Genomic DNA, 24,702 nt, shown 5'->3' on the forward strand with positions numbered 1-24,702 from the left:
GCCTAGTAGCCACACGATCTCCAAGCAGTGACTGTTAAACGAGACCTTCCACTTAACATGTCTTCTTTTTTTATTCACAGTAATATTTGACAATTATTAAACACTATTTACGCATGTGCCCGTTCCACGAATTAGCCACAAAAATGCTAATACACGTTTCCTTAATTTTACTGGAACGAATCTTCCTTGTTTGAAGTTCGTTTTCATAGTCTTTCTCACGATTCATTTACCCGGCGAGTCTCGCTGTCTCGGTCGGCCGGTGCAGGTGCGGTTTCCGCCCAACTTAGGCAAGACGGGCGCCAACAGGTAAAGATGGCTTTACGCGAGTCAAAATTTGGCCTGAAATGTTATGAATGCATGCGCCAGAATTATAGCGCGAAATCACATTTTATGGGGAATGAAACTGGGAAGTATCTCACTCTTTGAGGATTTATGGAGAGTGGCGAGAGAAAGGAAGTAAAACTTAATCAAAAGATCTTTTTTTATTTGTATTGTTATGATTTAAATAACAGGAGGCTTTATACCTTCTTTATTATCATGAACATCATCCTTATGCCTGTTTTTTCTCCCTCTCTCGTTTTATTCAAATTAGGGAGTAAGGGGTTTCAAGGGCTGCTGGCATTTGACTCAGTCCAACTGAGCAGTGGCGGATCAGGGCGGGGCACTTTCGGTCCGTGCCCTCTCTCCTCCCTTTTTTGAGGGGCACCAAAGATATTTTAGTGGAATCATGTATACGCAAGTGAGGACCTTTTTTTTTTTTTTTTTTTTTTGCTAAATTTATTCCTGCAACAAAATGACCTCGATTTGGTAGTGAAGAATTTGTCAAAATTTTCCTGTACAGCAGAATGCCCCTCCCCCGTAGGAAAATCATGGATCTGAATTTGATCATTAATCAATTAGGCACAATAAATATTAAGTAGAGCTTCCTGAATATGGATTTGTTATCCAAAATAATGAAAACGATTTATTCCTACACACTATGCATTCATTTGGTTATTATCCCCACATAGATCAACCGACTAGAATTGATAGCCATTCATCAACACTTATCGACAACATATTTTCAAACATACTAAACAGAGATACTTCCAGCGGATTAATAATATCTGATATAGCTGATCATTTACCGGTATTTTTATTATGTGATAATGATATTTCAAAAGAAAATTCACCTAAATCTACAATGTATAGTAAAGAAACACCAATCAATATTGAATCGTTTAAAAGTGATCTTGCGATTGAGGAATGGTTAGATGTATTTAATGAGTCAAATTCAGATATTGCTTACACAAATTCTAACCAAAAATTGCAGAAATATTACGGAAATTTTTTTCCTCTATCACCTATCAAAAAAGAAAAGCAAAAATGCCATGGATCACTAAAGCTATTCTACGATCCATACACACCCGAAATAAACTATACAAGACATTTTTAAAGAACCCTTCTATTCAAAACAAAAATAAATATAAAACTTACTAACTTACTTACTAGGTAAAACTAACCAATATAATTCGGGCTTCTCGCAAATTGTTTTATTCCCAGAAACTTAACAAAGTTAAATCAAACATGAAAGCCACATGGGAGATAATCAATGATTTGATTGGCAAGAAACCCAAAGTATTACCTAAAGACAATTTCACAGTTCATGCTGCTGCAATAAATTCAGATGATGTAGCTGATACCTTTAATTCCTTTTTCGTTAACATAGGACCCTCTTTGGCAAACAACCTTGCCAGACCAAACCAAAGTTTTGCAAAATTTCTTCCCACACCCATCAATTCTTCCTTATTCTTTAACCCCACAAATGTTCAGGAAATAATTGAAATAACAAAAAATCTCAAATCCAGCAAATCACAGGGATATGATAGAATTAGTACTTTCCTTCTTAAGCAGATCATACATTATATTGTCTCTCCATTGTGTCATATTTTTAATCTGTCGATCAGCACCGGTAAATGTCCAGATTCCCTAAAAATTGCAAAGGTAAATCCTGCTTAAAAAAAGACAATCCACACGAAATAAAAAATTATAGGCCTATTTCTATTCTCCCCAGCATATCCAAAATATTAGAGAAGATTATTTACAAAAGACTTTATAAGTTCCTAGATACTTTTCAGTTTCTAAATTCAAACCAATATGGATTCAGGAAAGGGCATTCAACTGATCAGGCTTTAATACAAATATACGATAAAATTACAAATGCAATGACAAATAAAGAACACATAATAGGAGTATTCATGGACCTAAGCAAAGCATTCGACACTCTTGACCACCAGATTTTACTTAAAAAACTTGAAAATTATGGAAATTCGGGGAATCGCACTATCATGGTTTGAGAGTTATTTGTCTGATAGAAAACAATATGTCACTCACAACAATATTTCTTCTAACTTTCAGTCAATAAAATGCGGAGTTCCACAAGGATCGATCCTTGGCCCCTTACTTATCCTTATACATATTAATGATTTGACTACTGTAACGCCTTTATTATCATTTGTATTATTTGCCGATGACACAAACATTTTTTGTTCAAAAACTAGCTTAAAAACTTTAGTAGATACATTTAATCGTGAATTACCTAAACTATCTTTATGGTTTAAATGTAATAGGCTCTCACTTAATATAGACAAAACAAACTTTATGTATTTTACGCATACAAGTTCACATATTACTGAGTTTCCATACGACATAAGCATAGATAATATTCCACTCAAAAGGAAAAAAGAAACAAAGTTTTTAGGTGTCACAATAGATAAACATTTAAATTGGAATGAACATATACGTTGTATAACTACTAACATCTCCAGAAACGTAGGTGTACTTTACAAAATGAAAAACATAATTCCTCATACTACACTCGTTCTACTATACAATTCATTAATATTGCCGTATATATCGTACTGCAATATAGTTTGGGCAACGTGTGCAAAAACTAAAATTAATACAATATACTTATTACAGAAAAAAGCAATTCGAATTTGTACTAATTCGCAATATTTATCACACACAAATCCATTATTCCATAAACTAAAGACTCTAACTATTTTTGACATAAAGTCATTTCAAAGCTTACTGCTTATGTTCAAATAAGTAAATAACAGGCTCCCACCTTCATTTCACAATTTTTATACTATGAACATATCTATCCATTCATACCCTACGCGGAACTCTTCTAATTTCCATTTAATCAACCCCAAATTGCTTATTGCGCAGAGATCCATAAGACATCATGGTCCTGATTTGTGGAACTCTCTACCTGAATCTGTAAAAAGATCCACGTCCCTTTACTCATTTAAAGCAAACGTTAAATCTATGTTGATATCAGAATATTTGAAGTAAAATTTCTGTGTCGATGTGTCATCATTAAAGCATCATCACCATCATCCTCTCCATCGCCTTTATCTTCACCATTTCACCATCATCTTCATCCTTATCATCTCCATCTTCATTGCTCAAATTACATTACTGCTGTTTTTCATGAAATGTGCTGTATATCGATTCTGCTGTATTAATGCATTATATTAATCAATGAGTTCTAACCTGGGGTTGTCATTTTTTTAAGCAATCTGCTTATGATGACAATCCTTCTCCTGCAAATTGTAAATGTTACCTAATTTGGTATGAGATCAGTTTTGTTTGTAATGATAATTTTAGTACATTTAGTTATGATTCATGCCAAAAAAGTTCTCAATATACTATGTCTGTTATGTTATGGAAAATGTATTATATACGAATGATGTAATTGCAGAAGTAAACAATAAAATAAAATCAAATCAAATCAAATGTTTAAACCTTTTATTTTAACATAATTATATAGGCTATAGGCGGCTAGGCTATCAAGTGGATAACATAAATAACAGCCCTTCCATACATTCTTTTAAAAGAAAACGGAAAAAATTTCTTACTTAAATCCTACCGAGGTCTTCATTATTAATTCCCGCTCGTTACCACCCCCTCTCAGACACCGAGTTATTTTTATTAGTCTCTATCATTTTGTTTTATTCTCTATTTTCGGTCGCAATTCGTCCTGTTTCTATTTATGTTTATTTCTCCTTTTGTCGTCCTGTTTTTGTTTTTCTTCGTGGTATTTTACTCTTTAATAGTTTTGTCTTATTCTGGGGATTTATCTTCTTGTTTTTTTGTTTTTTTTTAATCTATTCAGCAAGTCTCCGTAGGCAAATAGCAACCATTGCGTCTCCCCCCCATCTCTCTCTCTTTCTCTCTCTCTCCCCTTTCTCTTCATTTAGGGAGGTTCATATTATACAAGCTAGTCTTTTTAGTGAATCTTCCATTTCCACAGATACCTTTTTCTATTTAAATTATATATTATAATTTGTCTACGTAATGCACCATATTTGGTTTATACCTTAATTATCATGGATTTTTTTAATATGATTATAATGACAATGATTTGTATCGCAAATATTTGTTATAAAGTATGAAAATGATTTGTATCAATGTTTATGTCATTTCTGTTGGAAACAAATCTGAATCTGAAAAGTGGATATCTGTATCGCTATGAAAATGATAATTCTCACGCGTTTGTGAAATTCGCCCAATGCAAAGAGGGACAAGGGAAGGACAATATAACACGTGATGTGAGGGGTCCACACGACAAAATAAAAGATACGCCCCGCTTTTTATAAAGCATCGCACCTTTCTCCCGATGTGGTTACACCGTCGACCGGACGAGGGAGATGATACTCGTCTACCCGCGGGAGCGAACTTTCCTCGCGGGCGTACTTTTGGTATGAACAGCGTCATCGCAGCGAAAACGCCGCGCAGTGCTTCCCTAAACAAAATGAAGCTATATATCTTGCAGATTTTGACTTCCCAGGCTTGAAACAATGGGAGATGAGTTTAGGTAGACAGCCAAAACGATGGGAAGATTGCCGATTGTAGATTCACAGAAATGAACCGTCATTTTATTTATTCTGATTTCGTATCAACAAAAATGAAGTAGTAATGGTAGTAGGGCTATTATCATTGGGATTTATGACTGGCATCCAATTGTATCAAATATGTAAATAGCAGGGGATGCGGCTGATTTTTCATGGGAAAGAAAAATATAGAAGGCAACTGCCGAGATCAGTATAGACAATTATAGTTTTTATAAGATGATACTATTGCATATCATCTTTATTTCACTGAGAATCATCAGATTTGTCTTTCTCACGGATGTTTTTATCACATTCCATTTCAACGGCAGTAATGTAACGTGAAAGTAAAATAATGACGAAAAATGATATGAAGTTAAAGAAAAGGGCGAGAGAAATAGGAGATTATAAAGATAATAAGAATGGTTTTCTTGCCAACTAGATTTTCATAAGCTTCTTCCCCTCGAGTTCCAATAAGCTGACAAAGGACACACACACACACACACTTTTTCAACACTGTGTTTTTATCATGTTTATTAGGATTTCATTCAAATGGATTACATACTCTCAAGATAAATTCCAAATCTTCATTATATATCAGCAAGGATATGCAAAAAAAATAATAGTTCCCCAAAAATTGAAGCAAAATCTATAATGATGATGGAATGAAATTCCTTAAAAATATAATTTTATATCTAAACAAAAAAAAAACACAAACAAACTCAACTGAGCCCCAACCCTCTATGTTTTTAATAATAATTAAAACACACACACACGCACACACACTCGCACATGTACATAATATGCAAATTTTCTATCTACTATCAAACGCATAAGCAGGCCTCCTCTAATGCTCCCTTTTATTTCTTTCATTTTCTCTCTCCTTTGCTTTTTATTCTTTAATTTATAATTTAGTTATCAATTGGCACTCTAGAATCCCTATATTGAAATATATTGAATCGTCCGTCTGTTTTTCCTTCAAGTGTCTATTAGAAATTCCTTTCCTGCATTTAACAAGACCTGAATCGTTTTTCAAACTAAACTGAAAATATTTTCAATAGATTATCACATCAAAACGATCGTTTTATCTGTTTTTCTGTGAAGTAATGCCATGCTGATTTCCGTTATGTTCTTCATTTCAGTATAGGGCTTTTGTATTTGCATTTGAATCCATTATTCTTAAAAGCATGAAGAGTGGCATGATTGCCTTATCCATAAAATATTGAATGAATTAAAAAGCAGTATGTATCAATAATTGCAAAAACAAAAGATTAAATAAATGCAATGTATAATATGATGGGGGATATTACTGTTGGTTACACTTCGTAATTCCGAAGGTTCGTAATTCCGAAACACGTAAACTGCCTATACCCCGATGTTCGTTAATCCGAAAACGTATAAGGGATCGTTAATCCGAACATTAGTGGCGTTATTCCGAAGGTTCGTTACTCCGAAGGTTCGATATTCTGAAAACGAAATAAGGTTCGATGTTCCGAAGGTTCGTTAATCCGTTAAACGAAATAAGGTTCGTTGATCATTTGGTTTTCGGACGAACGAACCTTCGGAATTACGAACCTCATTTCTTTTCCGGATTAACGAACCTTTGGAATTACGAGCCCCATTTTGTTTTCGGATTAACGAACCTTCGGAATTACGAACCTTCGGAAATACGAACCTTCGGAATAACGAAGCTTCGGAATTACGAACCTTCGGAAATACGAACCTTCGGAAATACGAACCTTCGGAATAACGAAGCTTCGGAATTACGAATGTATGAAATGAAATGGACATAGACCAACTGGCTATGAGACGAAATGGTCATAGAGGAAATGGTGATTAGACGAAGTGATGATTGGACCAAATGGTTGTTAGACGAAATGTTGATGGACAGTATGGCATTAGACTATTACAATGAAGGTAGACCATGTGATCAGTGGACGAGTTGGCAATAGACGAATTGGCAGTTTACCCTCTCTCGATCGCTGTATGATTGTTCTATTGTATGTCTGTATCTGCGATGTCGCTTCCTTCGCTGATCGTTCTCTCCCCCTCTCTCTCGAGCAGTGCTCCCATCCACCCGTGCGACAAATGAGGAAACAAGCTCACAATTGCGGCAGCTAAATTATTATTTTCATTGCACGCTCTTACTTTCTACGGATGAAATGAATCGTGGAGAATTATTGTCACTTTTTATTTGCTCTTCATGGTACTTAGAACGTAATGAATAGTGTACATGTCAACCTCACAGATACGCTAATAATGAGAGGGCAAATATTGATATACAGCTACGATTGAGATTAAACGAATCAGCGCGACTTATCTGTATGATAAACGTGGAGATTAGAGATGAAAGTTTTATTCAATTAAGAAACAAGTACGCTGTTTGGTTTTTGTCTCACCTGCATAGCAGTGTGAGACTATAGGCGACGCTTCTCCGACGGCGGTGGCGGCGGCGTCAAGAACAAATCTTAACCGAAGGTTAAGTTTTTGAAATGACAGCATAGAAAGTATATGGATCTAGTTCATGAAACTTGGCCATAAGGTTGATCAAGTATTACTGAACATCCTGTCTGAGTTTCATGTCACATGAACAAGGTCAAAGGTCCTTTAGGGTCAATGAACTTAGACCATGTTGGGGGAATCAACATCAAATCTTAACCTAAGGTTAAGTTTGTGAAATGTCATCATAACTTAGAAAATATATGAACCTAGTCCATGAAACTTGGACATAAGATTAATCAAGTATCACTGAACATCCTGCATTAGTTTCACGTCACATGACCAAGGTCAAAGGTCATTTAGGGTCAATGAACTTTGGCCGAATTGGGGGTATCTTTTGAATTACCATCATAACTTTAAAAGTTTATGGATATGATTCATGAAATTTGGACATAATAGTAATCCAGCATCACTGAACATCCTGTGCGCATTTCAGGTCACATGATTAAGGTCAAATGTCATTTAGCGACAATGAACTTTGGCCATGTTGGGGTATTTGTTGAATTACCATCATAACTTTAAAAGTATATTGGTCTAGTTCATTAAACTTGGACATAAGAGTAATCAAGTATCACTGAACATCCTGTGCGCATTTCGGGTCACATGACCAAGGTCAAAGGTCAATGAACTTTGACCGAATGGGGGTATCTGTTGAATTACCATCATAACTTTGAAAGTTTATGGATATGATTAGTGAAACTTGGATATAAAAGAGTAATCAAGTATCACTGAACATCCTGTGCGAGTTTCAGGTCACATGATCAAGGTCAAAGGTCATGTAAGGTCAATGAACTTTGGCCATGTTGGGGGTATTTGTTGAATTACCATCATATCTCTGTAAGTGTATTGGTCTAGTTCATAAAACGTGGACATAAGAGTACGCAAATATCACTGAACATCTTGTGCGAGTTATAGTAGTTTTCAAAGTCAGCACTGCTGCTATATTGAATCGCGTGATGCAGGTGAGACCGCCAGAGGCATTCCACTTGTTATCTTATTTGGAGCATTTATATAAAATCCTTTCCTTTTCACTTTTTCAGTTATTCATTGTCTTCAATCCATGAAACTATTTGTAACTATTAAAAACCGTTTTGCATGCACTCTAAAAAACATCAATATTTGAACGTTTGAAGGAGTGACAACATTTCTTAAAAGTTATTTTAGCCTTGCAAGCTGAATCCAAGTGTTGGGTCAAACCATTTTAAGTGGTAAATGCAACCTGAAGAAAATGTTGTCATTCCAGACCTCCAAACTTTCAAATATTGAATTAGCATTTCATTTTTATAGAGTGTGTTTTATCTTTTTTCAACATGTTTTATTAAAGATTTCATTCAAATGGATTACATTGACTCCAGATAAATACAAAACAATACAAATCTTAATTTTATACAAAAAAGGATGCGCAAATATATATATATACCAAAAACCAAAAACTGAAGCAAATAAGGAATGAAATTCCTTAAAAATATACTTTTATATCTAACAAAAAAAAACCTAACTAAACCGAGCCCCAAACCCTCTATGTATTTTAATAATAATCAATATTGAATGACTGAATCATTCTATGCTAAATGTGATGTCCGACCCCACACCCACCGAAAGTGAATTTCGCGAAAACTTGAAAACTTTTCAAATTTTCATGAATCCTGAAACCTTGCATGAAAGAAATGAAAAATGCAAACCTATGAACTTAAGCTAATACACTCTAAAAAATATTGGGTAAAAATGCTCCATGAGGGTAATTATGTGTCTAACCAATATTGGACATTTCTTTTGAATATTATCATTTATTCAGTGTGATGAATATTTTGCCGATTCTAAATTTATTGTTGCTTATGACAATATGCTTCCCGCATTGGGAAAAATACTGCCCCAAATTGGTTTTGAAACATAATTACCCTCGTACTGGTTAAAATTTTAATAAATATTTTTTTTTCAGTGTAGGAATGAAATGATTTAGAATCTGCTTTGGCAAAAATCACATGCAGGCCCATCAGTTCGTAGTTACTTCATGGACAATTTTGGTCAAATGACCTTTCATTTCTTTCATCATGATAGGCAGATTTCAAAGCAAAATATTACGTAAGCTTGCCTTACATAGCAGGATGAAGAAATTGAATAGACCAGGTGACTAGAATAGCACACCAATGAACACTTAATGAAGGTATTTGTTGCATTATACTAGCATGTTGCACAATGTACTTGACAAACTGTGAAATACCAGTCGTTCGTGGAAGCATTGTTGTTTTTTTGTGGATGTAAATGAAAACGACAATTCAAAAGAATATATGAATAATCAAGACATCAAAGTTGGTGCTTATCTCATTAGATTTTAAAGCACCATGTCACTTTAGTACAAATGACCTTCTGATCATGCGTAGAATCTTTTGATCATGCGCAGAAAGGAACTACGAACTGGCTTAAGGAACCGAGGTTTCAAGTGCACAATTTTGAAAGCAACCTTTAAGGCACACATGTACACATTAAAGACATTCGAGTATATTGTTAATAAGTTCATGCTCATTTATTTGGATATATAGTTTATTATGTTAGTATCCCCAATACGCTTATATTTCTAAAACTGTTGCGATGTGAATATTATTGAAAAGGGGGCAGGTTTTGCAAATATTACTGAATTAATGTCAAAGAAATGAAATTTAAATGTGTTTCCCTCTTTCCCAGTTTAAAAGGGGATTTCTTTTTTTTCACAATACGTTTGGCAGCTGCAATATAATTATATTTCTTTATTTTATGACCTGTTCTCTCTTGTTTTTCTTTTGACACTTTTATCACGTTTCCCCTTCTCAAATAAAGAGTTTTGCAGCTTTCCCCATTTATGAAGTCGGTCTTTTCACTTTCACTTTAATGTTTCAAATTTCCCCATATTGGTGCATTGAATAGTCAATGATTCTTGCTAATTCTTTATTTTCACTTTGTTGTACTTACATATTTTGCCGTTATCTTATTCCAGTTTTTACTTCAAGATGGCAGCTGCATTGTAAATTATTTTTAGTCTTCTCCTTGTTTTTCTCTCCATTTCTTTTTTTTACTCGCCTAAAATGGAATAATCTTATTTAAACCTCATTTATGCCATTATGGGACACTAATCGTGTCATACTCACAATTAAATATAAACTATAGCATTCCCGCTTCATTGCATGTTTAAAGTTTGACTTTTGTTAGTCTGAACATGTTAGCACTTCAAATTTTAATTCAAAACATTGTAAATAGTTTTAAAAATCATTATAGAAGAATAAACATAATCAAAACGAAGATTAAAAATAATCAAGAAAAATAAATTTATTACTTGTCACTTGTATGCCATTAATAAACTTTGAGGGAGGAATGGTGCCTTTTATTCTAAAGTTAAAAAAAGAAAGAAAAGAAAAATCGTATCTAATGAAATTTTCAGATGTTAATGTGTTATTGAGACTATTAGGCGAAGGGCGGTTTTTCATTAACTTGCAACTGACACGCTTTCTATTGTTATCCAGAATCGATCGATATCGAAGAAGAGAGCGCCTCGTCTGCGCCTCTGTTCGCACAGACAGTCGAATTTAGATGAAAATCTGTGTGCTTTCGAGCGCATACACAAAATGTATTAATTAATATGCATATTACGAGAGTGATAATGTGCGCGCTGATATTGCGTCTCATCCTGAAAAAGCATAAAAAGAGCAATGTGAACAACGCTATCGTCTGCGGAGATACCTCGTTATTATCATCTGATTGAGAGCAATTCAACAAGTTACTCTTTGCTATTTAATTAATAACTTGTTTGTTTTTCTAAGCTTCAATAAGCAAAAACGGAACGCTGCATTCAACGGCTAGTCAGTTGCAATACAGACATTGGTGGAAATAAAATATGAACTGTTGTGTTATTAGCCCAACTCTTTCTAGAAAAACAAGTATGGTTCACAAAACCCTTTTCCCATGCATGGTAACTTTGATTGTTTTTCCAAGATCGCCACCAACTTTGAATTTTCCCAGACCTTAAATTCTTTGGCGGTGGATCGACTTTCTTTTTCGGAACATACTTATGGCAAAATGATTGATAATGATAAAATCAATTCATTCCCCTGATTTGTATATTTGCAATGATCTCTTTGTGGTCGGGCTTCAATTTTGTAAAGTGGAAAGAAATGATGCTGGATTAAAGAACAAGTCCACCCCAACAAAAACTTGATTTGAATAAAAAGAGAAAAATTCAACAAGCATAACAATGAAAATTTCATCAAAATCGGATGTAGAATAAGAAAGTTATGGCATTTTAAATTTTCGCTTATTTTTTCAACAAAATAGTTATATGAACGAGCCAGTTACATCCAAATGAGAGAGTTGATAACATCACTAACTATTTCTGTTGTATTTTATTATAATTATGAAATATGAAATATTTTGATTTTCTCATCATTGTCATGTAAAATGAAGTTTTATTCCTCCCTGAACACGTGGAATTCCATTATTTTAACATTTTGTGCTTCAATCAGGCAAGGAGGTCCTAATCGTAAAATTCGTAAAAATTGAAATATTGTATAATTCAAACAATAAAAAAAATAGTGAGTGACATCATCGACTCTCTCATTTGGATGTAACTGGCTCGTTCATATAACTATTTTGTTGAAAATGAGCGAAACTTTGAAATGTCATAACTTTCTTATTTTACATGCGATTTTGATGAAATTTTCAGCATTGTGCTTGTCTGATTTTTCTCGATTGATTCAAATCAACATTTTTCTGAGGTGGACTGGACATTTAATCATAAAAGGGTATAGGCCGCCGTGGTTTTGAGAGTGGTGGGGGGGGGGGGGTCTGGCCTTCCAAAACTTAAAATCAGATAGTATTATTTACTTCTTGTACGAATTTATCGTAAAATTGGGGGTGGGGCTGAAGCACTCATGCCTCCCCCAATTCCGTCGCCACTGAAGATAACTGTACATCAGAAGGAAAAAAAAAGTTATATTAAAGAAAAATAATAATATACATAAGACGAATTCTTTATAATCCAATTACATATTAGACCATGATTACATATTATAGAGAAGGTATATATTTTCCCAAGATTTGTTTGAAAGGAATAAAAAGTAAAAAAAATATATTAAAAAAAAAGATTATATGTTTCGAAAGGGATTGGGGGAGGTATGGGGAAACAACCTTGTCATATTTGAGGGAGCAATTAATCATTGTTCAATTTGCATTTTTTTTCTCTTTCAGCTTTTTTTAATGGGGGATATGAAATTTATGCGCCTTTCTTTTTTATATGGCATTCTGCCCCCCCCCCCCCCTCCACTCATGTGTTAATTTCAATTAAATGCTCTGTGTTGTCAATCCGTTTTTTATTTGTTTTTCTCTTCCCTGTCCTTTTCTAGATTATTTTTCACTGAAATAATTACTTCACAATCCTGAAGTCTCCTCATTTTTTCAATCCGTGAACGCAACAATACAAGTGAACCCTATAAGCCCCGCCTACTTCCGATTACCAGCCGATCTCCGGGTGCCTCATTGGTTCGGCTTCTCGTATTTGCCCATCATCGCTCGCGCTGCCCACGGAAATTGACGTCATGACAAAGTTCTCGCCAATCACTGCACGTGCAACTCGAGCCAAGATAAACTAGCAACCACGTATTCATTTCCCCGAGACGCGCGCCGCTCTTTTCAATAACTATCTCGTCTGCGATTGTCAAATTCACACATCAGTAACCAATCAATTCGTGGTAATTTCACGTCAGAAATCCGGCATGAATAATAAGATTTGTTTTCAGAAGCGTTTAAAATGTTACCAAGAAGAAGATGGTATATAAATTTCATCTTCGGTCACGATCACCACTTTGAAAGCTCTTTCTGGACTCGTAGCAGGAGGTCTTTGGTTTTAAACGTGTCTCCTACCAGTTTTGTTGAGATTCGAACTAAGGATGACTTTGCAAGGTAGGCCTAAAGCTAATTAGTAAATTTTGGAAGTTATTTTTATTATTTGTTCAATCTATTAATTTTATTAATTCTGATTTCATCTACGATATCATTTTTACCCATTGCCATTCAATTCTACGTTGAAATTATATTTTATTATAATTATTATCCATACCTAGACTTTTAAATGGATATCTAATTTTACAGTTTTTCATGTCATATGTTCTCTTATATTACAGTCAGAATATATTGTTTCATCGATTTCAATTTTTGAAATTCTTATGTAGCGTTATATTAAGATGTAATTTCTATATAACACAAGGGCATTTAATGCATTTTGAAAAATATTTCCTTACACAATTGCATTGACCGTTGAAAAATAATACTTTTTTTTAAATATCACTAATTCGAAATAAAATTTTAAAGCTAAAAATTACCTTTCGGTAACATAATTTGTAATTGCCATTTTTCTTCTTTTATTTATGTACTTATTCATTTATTTTTCTTGGTGGGAGCACAAAACTAAAACAGCCAAAATCATATTAAGAATAGAAAAAAAAAGCACGATCTTTTTTTCTATATGACTTGTGTTGGAGTATATTTTGTATGACTGTTTTCTAAATCAAAACCGAAATTTGAAATAAACCTAAATAAGAATTGATGAATCAATTCAAATTCGATGGTTAGTAGAGTTATAAACGTTTTCAATTAAATCTAACGTAAAGCCGAATATAATAACAATGTAAAAGATTATTTGGGATCATGCATGCATGGGCGGAAATCTCAGGAGGAAAGGGGGGACGTTTCCCCCTACCCAAAAAGAGGGGGTGGGGCACAATATCAAATGTCCCTCTACTATTTTTGGTATCTTATGTAAGATGGAAAGAAATACATCATTCAAAATCGAAATAAAGCATTATTTTGGACGATAGCCCTTTTTTCTTTGCCTACCAAATTTTCCCCATACCTTTGGGGAGAGATTTCCGCCCTTGTTTGGGATCAGCATTCAAGTGTACAACAACATAAATCGTTAAAATTATCTATTTTCTATAAATTTGAACTAAAATAAGGAAATGCATAATCTGCTATTTCTGACAATGAATATTCAAGGAATATCCAATAAATGGAAATATCAGGTTTAATGATGTTCTTAAACTGCACGCAGTATACATCAGAATTGATGTTATACATGTATAAATTTGTATACATGTTGGTTATAGACTAAAGGTTTAAAATGCAGTATGAACTCAATAAAAACAAAATATCTAGATACATAAGTGGACTTCTTAAAAACATGATTTTCATAATTATTCCTATACTTCCATTTTTTTTCCAGGGAGTCTTCCTCCATACGGCACGTTCCTGCCAGCAGAACCTGGTCGTCTGACTACGGAGGATCTCCGGCGTGGTGTGGTCGGTATGCTCCCGTGTACTTCACGGGCATGCGACCTGACCCACCCACTCCTGACTATTCCTCAAGGGTATTCGAGCAAACTATTCGGTAAGTCTGGCGATGATGATATCATTCAATTTTTCGTTCCATGTTAGGAGCAAAACAAAATTCATTACAAAATATTGTTAGTCATTGGCGGCTTATTATTAAAAAAAAATTCAGTAAATTTAAAATTAATTTTGTTCAGGGCCGGATCCAAGATTTACCAAAGGGGGGGGGGGGGCACATTTTACGGAGGAAAATTTCGACATGAAAAAAAAATTAACCAAATATTAAGGATATTTCGTACCCGGAAAATTGGACAAGCAAAATAAAAATTAATAAATGGGTCTTCAATTTATAAAAGGAGACACTTCTCTGATTTAATTCTAATTTTGCTTACAATATACAGTGCGTCCCAGAATAAACGAAACCGAGATTTAGCGATCATTTATCATAACTTAATCATAAATAGAATAGACAAATGACCTACCAATTTAAAGCTTAGAATCTCCTCTTTCATCTGATATTACTTAGGTTATTTCTTATTCACGCATGAGTGAGCAAAAACAATTTGAAGAAAGGATACCAAAAACTCATTTTGAGGGGGGTATCTGGGTTTCAAAAAGAAAACAACATTTTTGAAAAGTTCAATATCTGCTCTTTAATTTGGTACCTCAATTACAGAAAATGGTCAAGAAATAAAAAAGTTCTGGTCATCTAAAATAAGGCTTGTATTTCCATAATTTCATGAGATAAATGTGTTTTCACCGGTTTCCCACAGAAGCTTTCGCATGGTGAACAAAAGATTTAATGCATGGCTGATCGTCAACAAAACGGAGTGTCGAGTGAGTTTGAAAGCCAGCCTGGAGAACCTCTTCATTTTATGAAATTATTGAAATTCAAGCCTTATTTCAAATGACCAGAACTTTTTTATTTCTTGACCATTTTCTGTAATTTAGGTATCAAATTAAAGAAGAGATAATGAACTTTCAAAAATGTGGGGTTTTTTTTGTAACCCAGATACCCCCCGCCAAATGAGTTTTTGATATCCTTTCTTCAAATTGTCTTTGCTCACTCATGCGTGAATGAGAAATAATCTAAGTAATATCAGATGAAAGAGGAGATTCTAAGCTTTAAATTGGTAGGTCATTTGTCTATTTTATTTATGATGAAGTAATGATAAATGATCGCCAAATCTCGGTTTCGTTTTTTCTGGGACGCACTGTATATAGATTGAGCAATTAAGTGATCATCTACTTGAAATACATTGATAAATCATCCTTCCTATCTAATAAAATCATTATTTCTATTCCTTTTACCCTTTTTAAATATTCTCTTCGAGAATTTCGCGCGTGATGAAAAACAAAAAAAGTGTTCACATTTAAAAGATAATCCAAGTGATTTCAGCACTCATTTTATTTATCAAGTAATACAGTAAAATACAGGTATAGCGCCACTAGCGTACTTACTGCCCCCCCCCCCTGACGAGTCACAACCCATGCAAAGGACGTATCCCTGCCCCCACCCCCTGACGAGCTTGAAAACCTTTTTTGCCCCCTTCTGACGAGCTTGAATATCTTTTTTTGCCCCCCCCCCTGACCAGCTTGAATAATTTTTTTTCTGTTTTTTGCTTGGGTTTAAAAATCTAAAATATGCACATTGTATCAAATTGTATTCTTACACGGAGAGCCCGAAAGCAATTGCCCAAGTGTTTGTCAGTTTAATAAAATTACAACAAGTAAAAAAGTCATTTTTTCTTGGTAAAGCTAATTATCCATGAATTAGAATAAGTTTATCCTGTCACCTGTAAACAATTGCCTTCCAAAGCATAATTTTTGTTAGAGTACGGGCGAGCTTAGCGATTTTTATTTATACTTATTTATTTATTTGATTATTTCTATTTTTTTTTGGGGGGGGTTGTAAAAGAAATGTTCAATGACCAATTACCCATATCTTATATCAAATCAAATACTTTCATTAGCAATTTTCCTATTGTAATTTCAAGGCAATACCAGCATTTTCATGGGAGTAACCTTTTAGGTCCTTATCCCTTAAAAATCCCTTTTAATTTCCTTTCCACTAAATTGACGCCCATTGGCCGATTTGTACAAAAAGTATCATATCCAGTTTTTAATAGATTTTGTAAATTTTTGGCTTACTCGCTTTGCTTTCCTACATTTTTGGACAAGTGTAATATTGGTGGTGCAAGTGGCGAACCACTAACTCGGGAGAAGAGATTCCTCTTTGATACCCCCCAATACTTGAATAACTTTGCCCATTCGCCCTTACGCATCAGGGACGGGGCAGTTGCCCCCACCCCCAGGAATTTTGAAAAATTACATATTAACTAAATTTTTTAAAAATTCTCTAAAACTATGAAAAAAAATCATTTAAATTCACTTCACAAAAATGCAAAAGAGCTTCAATGAAAACCTTGGTCACTTTGCTCCCTCACTTCTGTTTTTTTTTTTCGAAAGAGATAACGCATTCTGCCCCCAAGCGAACATTTTCTGCGAACGGTCATGGGCCCATTTCCATACCCAAACCCATCCCTCCTCCAAATTCATCCTATTTTGTCACTGATCACCAAATAATTATTAATTATTAATGATTAATAATTATTTTCTCACTTTCATCACACATCCCAGGCCGGCTTTACGAGCCCTCGCCTTCCCGTACCGGGGCGATAGGGGGCAGCAAACCAAAAGTAGCCACTCCAGCCGTCGTGGAGAAGATCGAGAGTTATAAACATGACAACCCAACAATCTTCGCATGGGAAATCAGAGATAAACTCGTGGCTGATGGTAAAATGATGATATCTTATTGTTTTTTTTTTTGCAGACACTCTTTTAAACTGATTGGCTAAAATGGTAAATGTGTTCGTTAATATGCGTCTGACCAAAATTAATATTTGTATAAATTTGTTTGAAATATTACTTGATCGTCGTAATGATCAAAATGCATTATTAATAATGATTTTCTAGCGCACTTTCTTAATTAGATGCCCAAGGCGCTCCAGAGCAAATGAGATAAAAAAATACGCAGGTTAGAAATTTGATAATAAATACATAAATGGTTGTCTTCAAATTTAGCCCGTTGAATAATACATATAATTTTTTCACTCCTTTGGTTCGACATAATACCCTCTTGTCACTAATCCATTTAAAGAGTACATAATAATGCAAAAATAAAGTATTTATCCATACCTTTAGTTTCAGTGCACAGCTATTTATTTCTAATTTTTGGTTGTTTCGTTGAACAAAAATTATTTCATGGATTTATGATTTGGGGAATCTTTTAATTATAATGATCAACGCATTGCATTAAAAAAAAGTTTTTTTACAAGCAAATCTGAATGTGCATTACGGCATTCCGATGCTGAATCTCATATTCTATACATGTATTGCAACATTTTTTGTGTCACACACGAATGAATAACCATTGGCGAATTCGGGAATTTTGATATACAGTACATTAATAATAATTAATCAAAATAATTATTGTTAAATTATATGTATTAAGCTATGGGATTAGAGGTCTATTCCCTCTTTGGAAATGAGTAGAGAGTCCCTATTATTCAAATCGGTGAATTTGCCAATTCGTCTACTGCCAACTCGTCCACTCCCCACATGGTCTACTGTCATTTAGTCTAGTGTCATTCCGTCCATCAACACTTCGTCTGGTAACCATTTGGTCCTATAACATTTGGTGCAATTATCACTTCGTCTAATCACAAGTTTGTCTATGAACATTTCGTCTCATAACCAGTTGGTCTAATATCTATTTCATTTTCATTACTGTTGCCCAATTAACACTTAGTCCAGTTGGTGTATGGACCAACTGGTTATTAGACGAAATGGTGAGTGAACGATATGGCAGTTAGACCATGGGCCCGTTGCATAAAACTTTTTACCTGAGAAAACTCACGCGGGTTGTTTTTACCGGAGTTTTTGTCCTGTGTTAAATTCAATGGCAGAAATCAGACTAACCTTAGTTTTCAGTTTTTACCGGAGTTTTCTCAGGTAAAAAGTTTTATGCAACAGGCCCCATATGGAAAGTGGACAAAGTGATGGTAGACCAAATGATAGCAGACGACATGGCAATTGAACGACTTGAAAATAAACCTTCAAATCGACGCTTCGATGAATGAATGGTGCCGTACTATATTATAGCAAACAAATATGACAATACTATATTCATGATAATTATTATGGAGTGGACGTTTTAAGACTGAAAGTTTTTTCCGTTCTTTTGTTTATATTTTTGTTTGTTTGTAGTTGTCATTATTGATTTTTTCCGTTCAATTAAATAAATAATCTGACAAGATATTACAAAAAATAACATTATAAGTAAATTGCAGCGAAACAGATATACTGCCGATCATTCTTTGATGGCAACGGGTTAAAAACAAAACAAAAACTCGAATATTTCTTCCGCGCATGCATGAACAAAGTAGTATACTCTAAATCAATTTCCAACGAATTATTTTTTTCAATCGTACTTTTAAATCATACTTAATGTCGGTGATTAAATTACGTACTGTCGTTTGTATGTAGACTTTTCTCTTTACCACGAGTAATATTGTTATTTTTTCCTCTATTTTTTAAAGGAGTTTGTACAACATCGACCGTACCGAGTGTGAGTTCCATCAACCGGATATTACGTAATAGGGCAGCGGAGCGAGCTGCAGCGGAGTACGCACGCGCAACGGAACAGGCTTATCTCCGCGCGTATCCAGAGTTATGGTCCGGTTGCCATGGATCTCAAGTAAGTGAGCTTTGACACTTTTCATCGTTATTATTTTATTTTTCCAATGGATCCTACTTTAAAATTGCCTAATTACTTTGTGAGTGTTGTTCTTATAGTTATTCATACAATTCCGATTACCCATTAGCATACATAAATTATTGTAAGCACAATATTAATGTTTTAAGAATTAAATGGATATTACTAGAGTCAGCGCTTATCATTTTCTGAGATAATCATCAAATGTGTGCTTAAAATAAGTAATCAGAAAAAATATACCAGTATATATTATATTTAGTAATATGTATACAACTTGATAAAAATATAAATTTGATTTATCTTTAAAGGTCAAGTCCACCTCAAAAAAATATTGATTTGAATCAATAGAGAAAAATCAGACAAGCACAATGCCGAAGATTTCATCAAAATCGGATGTAAAATAAGAAAGTTATGACATTTCAAAGTTTCGCTTATTGTTAACAAAATAGTTATATGAACGAGCCAGTTACATCCAAATGAGAGAGTCGATGATGTCACTCACTCACTATTTCTTTTGTTTTTTATTGTTTGAATTATACAATATTTCAATTTTTACGAATTTGATGATAAGGACCTCCTTGCCTGAAGCACAAAATGTTAAAATAATGTAATTCCACATGTTCAGGGAGGAATGAAACTTCATTTCACATGACAATGGCGAGAAAATCAAAATATTTCATATTTCAAACAATAAAAAAACAAAAGAAATAGTGAGTGAGTGACATCATCGACTCTCTCATTTGGATGTAACTGGCTCGTTCATATAATTGTTTTGTGAAATAAAGCGAAACTTTAAAATGTCATAACTTTCTTATCTTACATCCGATTTTGATGAAATTTTCAGTGTTATGCTTGTTGATTTTTCTCTATTGATTCAAATCAAGTTTTTGGTGGGGTGGACTTGTCCTTTAAGTTTTAATCACAAGATCTAAAATCGCGTGATAGTGGTTCAGCGTAACCAAGGAACTGTAGAGATAACTTATAGATATGTAAAAAAGGTGTTGTGAATTAATTGAATAATGAAAAGCCTCCAGCTGATTGTATGAATCTCTTTCTTTTCGTTATTAAACAGCTTTTCAATCCCATGTCCATGGCTCGTGCTCTGAGAGCAGATAAAATGAAAAGGACGCCATCTACGTCAGAAAGCAGTCATTCCCATTCTGGAATGTCCGGTCAGACAGGATGTTGTTCTGCGTCTCCTCCTCCTTCTATCGATGACAATTTCAGATCGAAGGAATCAGGTTAGGATTGATGATGATAATGATGATGATGATAACTGATGATGATGACGATGATGGTTAAGATAATTATTATGGTGATGACATGATAATGGCGATACTGCCGCTGATGATGATGATAATGATGATGAAGATGGTGATGATGGTGATGAAGATGATGATGATGATGATGAAGATGGTGATGATGCTTGTACTGATGCTGGTGGTGATGATGTGGTTTATGAAGGTGATAATGGTGACAATGATCATGGTAATGATGATAGCAATGATCAAAATGATCGGGATGATGAGGATGATGATAATGATAAATGATGGTGGTGATCATAACTTTGATAATGATGATGATGACGATGATAATGATGATGATGATAATAATGTTGGTGATAATGACTTCGATGATGATGATGATGATGATAATGATGGTGGTGATGATATTTACCACACAGAAAATTTCATGCATAATATCATAACCGAATAAAAGTGGATGAGTCGGCTATTAATGGTTTAGTTTTTAATTTCCCAATTTTGGGCTTACCATCTTACTTCATTGTTATTTTCATCAGAAACATTACCGCCAAATACCGAATCAAGAGAGCCGAGCCAAAACGTGATCCATGATGAGAAGATTGACGATTCCACATCTGACGTCGCATTCGTTCCATCATCTTCATCTTCACACCTTTCTTCATCGTCGTCGCTTGACCCGTCATCTTCGCCTTCATCGTCGTCTTCGTTCTCGATGGATGATTTCGTCAATATGAGCCTCCTTGATTGTCACAATGCTGCTGCTTCAGCAGCGGCTACTGAGGTAGGTGTGAAGTCTAAATCCCATTAATCATATCCCTTTATGAGTAATCCAAATTTGATTTCTATCCCACTTAATCTAATTCCCAGTTGGTATAATCCCACTTAATCTACACACCAAAAACTGTGGTGTTAACCGGTGTACATTGAGAAGCACACCAGTTATTTTACACCGGTGTTAAGTGGTGTTAGTTTTACAACTATAGGTGTTATTACAACACCTTTGGTTGTTACATTTACACTTTTTGGTGTTATGCTCAATCTTTAGGGTGTAATTTTAACACCTCAGGGTGTGGTCCTCTATTAACACCAGTTGGTTTTAGTTTTAACACCACAGTGTTTACAGTGTAATAATTCCCTAATCACACATTTTCAGCTTCTTTCAACTTCTTGTTAAACAAAGCCCTGTCCTGCCAATGCCTATACTCTTGGAGTAGGCAATGGCCACAAGAGCCAATAAAATTTGTAACTCGACGAAATGTGAATCTTGAAGCCATTCTTGAGAAATATTCTCCAATAAAATGTTGGAAAGAAACCTAAACGTCACGATTCCTTCAGGATAAAACTGTGTCTGATTCATTATTTTTGTTCTTATTTTTTTTTCAAATATAGATGTCAATGGCGGCTGCAGCGGCTTCGGCAGAACGCAAGAAACTTAGACGCAGCCGCACGACGTTTACGCAAAATCAACTGGCCGTGTTGGAGAGCGAGTTCGAAAAGACACACTACCCCTGCGTGAATACGAGAGAGGAGCTGGCGTCCAAGACTAGCCTCTCGGAAGCCAGGGTACAGGTGAAAGCCTGTTTGGGGCTCTTCTCTTACTTTTTACCCCCTCTGGAATTTTTATCAGGACGATCTAGAACTCTCCTGAAATATCGCAAAGTGTAACTGATATTCAATATTTATTTTGAGGAAAACAAACCAGATTAACGATTCCTCGAATGCCAACATCAACATTTCATTTCTTTTTAAACTGTCAACGACTTGTCCTGCTCTAGAGTAAAGTATCTCCGTCACATGAATACAATAGTTATATCATTTATATACAATACACTAGACCACTATCCCCCTCAAAAATCGGATTCATCACACAAATAAGTGAAATCCGATACATAAAACCAAATACAGTATGTTAAAGTGACGGTACCACCCGAACAATGGATTAAAACTATACATGTTTTTGCTTATTTTATCAACGAGAGATATTTGTTGTATACCCGCCTTTAATTTGTCATTGTTATCTTCGTTTCTTTTCATTCTTGCAAATGATTTTCTGTTCCTTCAATTGTTTCAAAGCAGAAATGGTAAAATATGCATTATTCCTTTATTTTCGTGGTCAAAAGCCAGTATACCATGTATGTGCACAATGGAGTGAGATCTAAAGTCTTTACCTATCCTTCATATCAAGTTAAATCTATTTTACTTCGTTCACTGTTTGTAGGTTTGGTTCTCGAACCGCCGTGCAAAATGGCGCCGTCACAAGAAAGTGCCCTCTACGGCCATCCCTCACCAGGTCTCCCTCGCACATCCCAGCCTTCGGATGCCACTGTCTTCATCATCACCATCGGTGGCAGCGGTGGGATTGCTATCCCATCCCTACTACCAATTCTACAGCGCCCTCCAGCGACCAGAATCTTTCAGGCCTATTGAGCTTGGAGGTTCCAAACTGCTCAAGTCTTCCCGCGTGACGTCAGCCTTCCAACCTGTGACGTCAGATCTTATTCGACAGTCTCCCTCATCCTCCTAAACTCTGATCTTCCAGTAAAAGGATGAAAGTAAAAAGGAACAATTCTCTTCATTTCTCATGCGGTACTAAGTGCTGCCGCATTCAGAATTGAGGCACATACCTAATAATGAAGTTTTGTAAGTAAGTCTTGTTGAAATGCTCCACAGGGAGTGGAGAAAGTTTATACATTGTGCATAGAATCTCGGGATGATTATAATGTCTGTAAAGCGCTTATTATTAAATTTGAGAGGTCGTTTCCGATGTAAAAAGCGCAATATAAAAGCGGATTGTTGTTAATACTATGAAAGTGCAATTAATACATATTTTTTGTAAATAGTTTGAAACTGTGAGTCGCCGAGAGTCAGGCCTATAAGGTGAAGGTGTTTTATTTTAGGCCTAAATTATGAAGACAATTTTTCAAAGAATTTTTAATGTGCAAATAATGAAGAAAGCATGACTATAGAATTGCATGTACAGGTGACAGTAATTGGCGAAGGGGAGAAATCTCCGAACTTTGAACCACAACTTCCCAGGTTCAATGTACGTTGGTAACACTCATATCATTTGACAGGGCGTATATCTTCAATTGCCACTCTCCACCCAAGTATAGGAAATGGGTATCTCGTAGGGAATTCCTCGACTCTCATATAACGTCTGATCAGGGTAGCCGTGATTATAAGCCGACGTAATAGTGACACCGTATCATTTGTGTTTGAAACCATGGTTTCGTATATTTTACACTTTTGAATGTTCTTCATTATTTCCAAAGGAAGCTATGATAGGCCTGCTGGGAGTGCTTCAGCACCCCAAGATTTTTCTGGGGGTGCTGCACCCCCTGGAATTCTGGTAGATGTGACAAAATGGAGAAATATTATAAAAATGACCTACAATTTGTATAGAAACCCATTTTTTATTTGCTTGTCAAATTTCTTGGGACCAAATTGACATTCATTTTTTTAAAGTGACACCTCTTTTATTATTATTATTATCATTCATTTTTTTTTTTTGGGGGGGTGTAAATTTACATCAGCACCCCCTGTACAAAACGAAATCGTTCCCAGTGCCCTGTTCTTCATGACAGACATTTAAAAGCAGTTGTGTATAGAAACAGGCAAGAAATTTGGCGAAAGACATTCAAACCTTATACATTCCATCTATCTTTAAGTCTCCATAATGTTTTTGGATTTATTTATATTTCAATACATGAACGTATACATATAAATGAAAATCAGTCTGATAAGATATCCCAGAGAAGGTATATTGATAATGTTTGTGCAATTGGGAAAGGATGTAAAATAGACTTATGGGTACATTTTTAAAAGTAACATTGATGATCGTGTAAAAGCCATTTATGTGTACGTCGACAGCAAGTTCATACCAAGTGTTATTCCATTAATAAATTGTCTTGTATATTTAGAAATGATTCCATCT

General features: G+C 34.8%; 1 protein-coding gene across 1 annotated transcript; it reads left to right on the top strand.

Annotated features, from left to right (window-relative positions):
* The first annotated feature begins 12,980 nt into the window (after positions 1–12,980).
* On the top strand, positions 12,981–24,251 carry LOC121419975 (paired box protein Pax-6-like). Its single transcript, XM_041614483.1, has 8 exons — positions 12,981–13,301; positions 14,620–14,784; positions 17,367–17,522; positions 19,328–19,485; positions 20,576–20,744; positions 21,305–21,549; positions 22,158–22,331; positions 22,987–24,251. The coding sequence occupies exons 1-8, from the start codon at positions 13,289–13,291 to the stop codon at positions 23,290–23,292; spliced, it is 1,386 nt and encodes a 461-aa protein (XP_041470417.1). The 5' UTR covers positions 12,981–13,288; the 3' UTR covers positions 23,293–24,251.
* The last annotated feature ends 451 nt before the right edge of the window (positions 24,252–24,702 follow it).

The sequence above is a fragment of the Lytechinus variegatus genome, chromosome 8, assembly GCF_018143015.1.
Source record: "Lytechinus variegatus isolate NC3 chromosome 8, Lvar_3.0, whole genome shotgun sequence".
NCBI classification, from domain to species: Eukaryota; Metazoa; Echinodermata; class Echinoidea; order Temnopleuroida; family Toxopneustidae; genus Lytechinus; species Lytechinus variegatus.